General features: G+C 44.1%; 1 protein-coding gene across 1 annotated transcript; it reads right to left on the bottom strand.

Moving 5' to 3' along the window:
• Positions 1-266: 266 nt before the first annotated feature.
• RPS26 (ribosomal protein S26) lies at positions 267-2,777 on the bottom strand. The gene is made up of 4 exons (XM_035002408.1): positions 2,570-2,777; positions 2,127-2,304; positions 1,035-1,165; positions 267-372 (listed from the first exon to the last, which is right to left on the bottom strand). The coding sequence occupies exons 1-4, from the start codon at positions 2,570-2,572 to the stop codon at positions 337-339; spliced, it is 348 nt and encodes a 115-aa protein (XP_034858299.1). The 5' UTR covers positions 2,573-2,777; the 3' UTR covers positions 267-336.
• Between the last annotated feature and the right edge of the window lie 3,239 nt (positions 2,778-6,016).

A 6,016-nucleotide genomic window follows, 5' to 3' on the forward strand; every position in this document is an offset into this window, starting at 1 on the left:
CCTGTTTTTAAGACACCAACCATCTACTAGCAAGGTGACATTAATCTAACACCCATGGGTACCTTACCACCCCCCTCACAGCTATGCAAGTTGGGGAGGCCAAGAATACAAATACAAAAGAAACCCAAGCTGAGGTTTTACTTACATGGATAAACTTTCTCCCCCATGAAAAGACTATGTGGCACTCCACACTTCAATGTAAAAATAATTACAGTCCTGGTGACACATACAACTCCCACACTGACAACACATACACTCAAATGCCGTATGATGTGTAATCGTCATTTATTTTTTTCTGGAGAACAGCTTTTCTTCAGTCCTTAAGGACTTAGCTCCTTACATGGGCTTTGGTGGAGGTCGTGGGGCAGCACCCTGAAAGAACAGAACAGTAAATTTAGAAACATTAACGAAAGAATCCCCCCTCAAAGAACTTGACTACTACCCTCCCATCACTAAGAATGCATTTGGGTCATACATGCATGGAAAACTGGTCAATGTGGATCATCTACATTATTCCATCTGAAACAGATTCTAACAGCTCTTCTTTTTTAAAAAATTTTACTTATCTGAGAGAGAGCACAAGTGGGGTGAAGGTCAGAGGGAGAAGCAGACTTCCTGCTGAGCAGGGAGCCCGATGTGGGACTCGATCCCGGGACTCCCGGATCATGACCGGAGACGCTTAACAACTGAGCCACCCAGGCGCCCCCTAACAGCTCTTCTTTAGAACAGTCTCCAAGCAAATGTTTTAGATGTGAGTCCCACCTACCTTACCTATTTAGACCTTAATTTGAGATTCCTTGGGTCCTCATGTGTCTCTTGTCCACCACCCCTCTGGCTTCCACCTCTTTTTTAAAAATACTTACCTCGGGGGCAGCTGGGTGGTTCAGTGGGTTAAGTATCTGCCTTCAGTTCAGGTCATGATCCCAGGGTCCTGGGTCCCTGAGCAGTGAGCCTGATTCTCCCTCTACCCTTGCTTGTGCTCCCCCGCAATAAATAAATAAAATCTTGAAAAAATAAAGAACAAAGATACTTACCGCAGGTCTAAATCGGGGTGGGGGTGTTCGGTCCTTCCGTGCTTCACGAGAGCGATTCCTGACTACCTTGCTGTGAATGGCACAACTCACACAATAATGTAGTTTCACATACAGCTTGGGAAGCACATAGGCTGAGAAACAGAAAGCAAGAGGCACAACAGTAGGTATTACATACCCACATTGCACTTGTTCTCTCGTTCTATCAGTCAAAAATAAACCTACTTACAAAGTTTCACTTCCAAAGCAATCGTTCAGTTTGATAACTTAACACGTCTGCATTTTCACAAATGAATAGTCCCCTACTAACCCTTGTCACCACAGGTACCAAATCCACAGCCTACTGGCAATAAACCAACAATCCAGTTCCTTCAGCAGTTGCACCAGTCCTAATGCCTGTTCCTGGGTCCCTTCTCCTTGCCTAAGTAAACTAACTTGTCTTAAGAAAAATAAATGATCGGGGCGCCTGGGTGGCTCAGTCGTTAAGCATCTGCCTTTGGCTCAGGTCATGATCCCCGGAGGCGGGGATCGAGCCCCACAGCGGGCTCCCTGCTCGCTGGGGAACCTGCTTCTCCCTCTCCCTCTCCCCCTGCTTGTGTTCCCTCTCTCTCGCTGTGTCTCTGTCAAATAAAGTCTAAAAAAAAAAAAAAAAAAAGAAATGATCAAAATAACAGAAAACACACTGCTCCAAAGATCACCCTTGACCAAATTAGACTACCTTCATTTTTGAAACATTCTTAAGATTTAGTCTGTACATCTTTATAACGGGTACTCGAGTGTTCAACAATCCAGAAAGGTTGCTACGTTTTTCACGTTTATACCTAGTGTTCCCCAAATGCTGATACATGATAAACTCTACAAGTCTTTTGCGATCTCACCCTCTAGATAGGCCACCACAAATCATGACCCAAAGACTGCACTATCACACAAGGCCCCACTCTGTCCAGACAAAATTAAAACAAACGAAGCGAAAATACCGGTCTCTTCTACCCACAGTAATCCTAAAGGCCCGCAGAAATTGCCTGGGACGCGCCAGAAACGTGCCCACGAACAGAGCCTGCAGGTGGGGATGGGCTGTGCCAGAAGCTCACTCACCGTCGAAGACACTCGCTTCGGAAATGTCCCTGACGGCGGCGGCCTCTACTATGTTCCGAATAACGAACTTCTTAATGGCCTTATCCTTGGGCACACAACGGGCGCAGTTGGTGCAGCGAATAGGCTGCACGTGGCCGCGGCCCTTTTTGGCACGACCATTATTCCTTCTTTTCTTGGTCTGCATCAAAATGAAGACCCTGTTACCAATGGGGCGCAGCTTCCCCAACCTTAAGCCCCCTACCGGCTACAATCGCGCCGGCAGCCCCGAGAACGGCTCTACTCAGACCTTCAGCCCCTCTGCACATCCCTCCAAGGTCGAAGCAAATACACCCTCTATGTACCCTCCGCCATGATCCAGGCTTTCAAGTCCCCACAATCTTAAGAATCTGTTCCTCTCAGGACCCCACGCGGACCCCCAGCACTCACCACGCGCCACAACTCACCATCTTGGTAGCGAGACCCGAGAGAGAATGTAGCGCCGGTCCCGACTCTCTTATATAGCACGAGATCCCTACGCGCACACAGGAAGACTATTTAGGAGACGTACAGCGAGAACGGCAAAGCCACTTCACTCAGATTTTCTTCATTATTAAGCGTTTACGCTGAAATTTAGTGGTAGAAAGGCGTTTCTCGGGTTTTGTTATCCGTGATAGAAAGTGACCATGGGACTATTTAGTCGGCTGGCGGAAGAAAATTAGGGTTATATGTTTCCCACTAAGCACTACGGACCCTTACCCCGGAAGTAATCCTGGGCGCTGTAATTTTCCGGTTTTGCGACGCTATGCGCGGAAATTGCCCGCGCAGGACCACAAATCGCACTCCCTATCGGAGGTCAGAGTCGGGGAGGTGCATGGGAGTTGTAGTGGAAAGCTGGCCGGCCCTTGGCCCCGAAGCTCTCTGACTGAAGGCGGCGCCGCGCCACCGGGGGACGCTCTCGGCTCATTTCTCTGACAATACTGTTACTTGGTGTAGGATTGAGAAACGGAAGTCCTGGGGGAAAACAAAACATTTTGTTAATTCCTCCTTCCAGTATGGACAAAACCCCACGAAAGGCCATAGGCAAGTACTTGGGTGTTAGCGCCGTTTCTTATTCACTATTTTTTTTTTTTTAAATATCACTGGATCATGTTAGCATAGCGCCAGACACTGTAGTAAGGGCTTTATAAATATTAACTCATTTTACCTTCAACAAGCCTATAAGGTAGGTTCTATTATTATCCTCCCTTTACAGATTGAAAAACTGAAGTTGCAGAAAATTACAGAGTTAGTAAGAGGTGTCCTGGCTCCACTACACTATGCTGCCTTCCGCCTAACAAAAAAATGGGTGAAGGTATATAACCTGGAACAGTAACTTCAACGATTTTGATTCCGACCCATAGCAGAAATGTATTTTACTTTGGTTCTCAATACATACACAGACGTACAAAACTGAAATACAAATTTCATGAAACAGTACCTGCCCTTAGGACATAAGGGGCAATGATATGTTCTGTTTTCTACTTTATTTTTATTTTTTTAAATATTTATTTATTTATTTATTTATTTATTTATTTATTTATTTATTTATTTATAGTTATTTATTTGACAGAGAGAGAGATCACAAGTAGGCAGACAGGCAGGCAGGCAGAGGGAGAAGCAAGCTCCTGGCTCTTCCCACATCGGGCTCCATCCCAGGACCCTGAGATCATGACCTGAGCCGAAGGCAGACGCTTAACCGACTGAGCCACCCAGGTGCCCCTGTTTTCTACTTTATTTTAATAAATGTTGATCAAGCCCCACTAAAGTGATTTCACCACTCAGTGAGTCTGGCCCGTGATTGAAACATACCTTCCTGCATATAAGCTCCATTTACCTTTGGAGAGCCTTCAGAAAGTCTTTAGCTTTGAGCAGGAGTGCTATCTGTGGACAACCACCCAGTTGTCTCCAAAGTTGAAAAAACTAGAGTGTCAAGGGGACCTCCCAGAATTCAGACCAAAGGTGGTACAGATGGAGACCAACCATTCATTCATGAGTCATTCTGGAGTCCGAACACCAGTCACTTTCCCTCAAAAGAAACCCATCGTGGTTTCTTTTCACCTCTAATCCACTTTACTGGGGTTGAAGTTTATTTTGTAACTTTTGTTTTGGCTTCAGAACAACTATATTCATGGTCTCTCTCGAGTTTGAATTTGTTAGTGTTAATGGGTTATGGGAAATGATAGACTTTAGATGGAAGTATCTTCAATTTTCACTTCAATATAGTCTCATGGAAAACAGAAGGCAGACATTAGTGTATGGATTGGCAATGAGATAGGAGAGAACAGGAAAAAAGTTCAGGGTGAAGGGGACAGAAAATAGTTAATATTTAAGACAGAACCAAGTTAATGTTCTTGTCTTGGCTTTTTGGATTTTTATAGCCTGGGAGTTTCAGTGGCGGCATTCCCTGGCATAAAGATATGGGCACAGAATTTGGAGTAACACACTCCTGGGTTCAAGTCTGGGTTTTGACATTTATTGGTTCATTAGTCTGGACACGTTGTTTATTCTCTCTTGGGCTTTTATTTCTTCACTAGTAATGGTGGATCATTCACTTTTAGGTGGTTTCTACAATTACATGAATACTTGGCACAGTGCCTTGCACTTATGCTCAAGAAGTGGTAGATCCTATTATTATCATCATTCATGTTATTGTAACTTGCATTTCCTTGGGCATATAATGTATTTTGCATGTAGTAGGTACTCAAAAAATGTTTGATGAATCTCTGCTTTGGATGGATAGGCAAGTTGGGCTTCCTCTATCCTGAAGGCACTCCTGGTAGGAAAATCTCCACTTTCCACTGTAGGTCGAAAATTCTGTTCTCTCTGTAGCAACAGCTTGAGCATTCTTGTTTGGCTTCCTCTTAATCTTAGGCTTGTTCACCTTCAAAATATTTAGTAGTTGGTACAGTGTGCAGCAAGGAGATCCCCCTCCCTCCCAGCAGAAAATTACAGCAAAATCTGCAAAAACAACCAGGGGTGTTAAATTACTCATGTTTATTTATAACAGACCTTCAGCCAGTACAGTACAAAACTTACAGTAGTATATCTCCGTTACACAAATATTTACTTACAATATATTACATATACAAAATGCTTTGCAATAAGTCTCAAAAGCTAGTTTAACTCCCCTTGAGAAAGGAGAAAAACCCTTTAAAAAAAGGGGGCGGGAGAACCAAAGGAAGAGGGGGAGGTGAAAGGGTAAGGTCCAAGGAGACACCAAGCATAGGCTACAAATGAAACCCTGGGAGAGAGAGAGAGGAGAGGTGGTATTGCACTTGCTTCTGTGTTTTATTTTTTTTCTTTTTGTTCTTCATAACTTCTGATTAAAAATATATATACTATATATATATTATGTACACAAGGAAAGAAGCTGCTGAAAGTATTACAAAATCCCATCCGCAGCTTGGACACTGACACAAAAAAACAAAGGTCTGGAAAAGTGTCTATTTAGAAATTTTCTTGTGTGGTGTTGGTCTTGAATATCAATATAAAAGGAAAACACCTCTTTTCTCCATGTGGGTTTCAATGTGTTTTTTTTTTTTTTTTCTTTTTCTTTACGTTTTTTTTATGCAAAAGGAGCTGGGAGAGAGCATGAGGATGTTTGAGTTTCCAGACCTGGAAGGCTCTGGAAAGTAGGATTTTGTACCTAAGACCCTGGTTAAAGTGCAGTGATGGTCTGGAGAGAGACAGAGTGCCCTTCTCTCCCCTCCTTAGCACCTGGTCTTGCCCTTCCAGTCTCTGCTCTCATGGGCTCAGAGTATAGCCTCAGAGCATAGTCCTTCATGTTCCAGGAGGTTACAGGTGCCAGAGCTGACTGGGGGAGGGGACAGGGGCAACCTAAGGCTCTGATACCCTAGAAGGGACTAGTCCTT

This window comes from Mirounga leonina, unplaced genomic scaffold, assembly GCF_011800145.1.
Source record: "Mirounga leonina isolate KUSES-001 unplaced genomic scaffold, KU_Mleo_1.0 Mir_126, whole genome shotgun sequence".
NCBI classification, from domain to species: Eukaryota; Metazoa; Chordata; class Mammalia; order Carnivora; family Phocidae; genus Mirounga; species Mirounga leonina.

Bases quoted from the DNA above. Each gene is read 5' to 3' on its own strand.
- RPS26 (XM_035002408.1), bottom strand. The intron at 1,166-2,126 runs GTGAGTGAGCTT...TCTGTTTCTCAG, and splicing joins CGAAGCGAGTGTCTTCGACG to CCTATGTGCTTCCCAAGCTG. The intron at 373-1,034 runs GTAAGTATCTTT...CTGTTCTTTCAG, and splicing joins CACCCCGATTTAGACCTGCG to GGTGCTGCCCCACGACCTCC.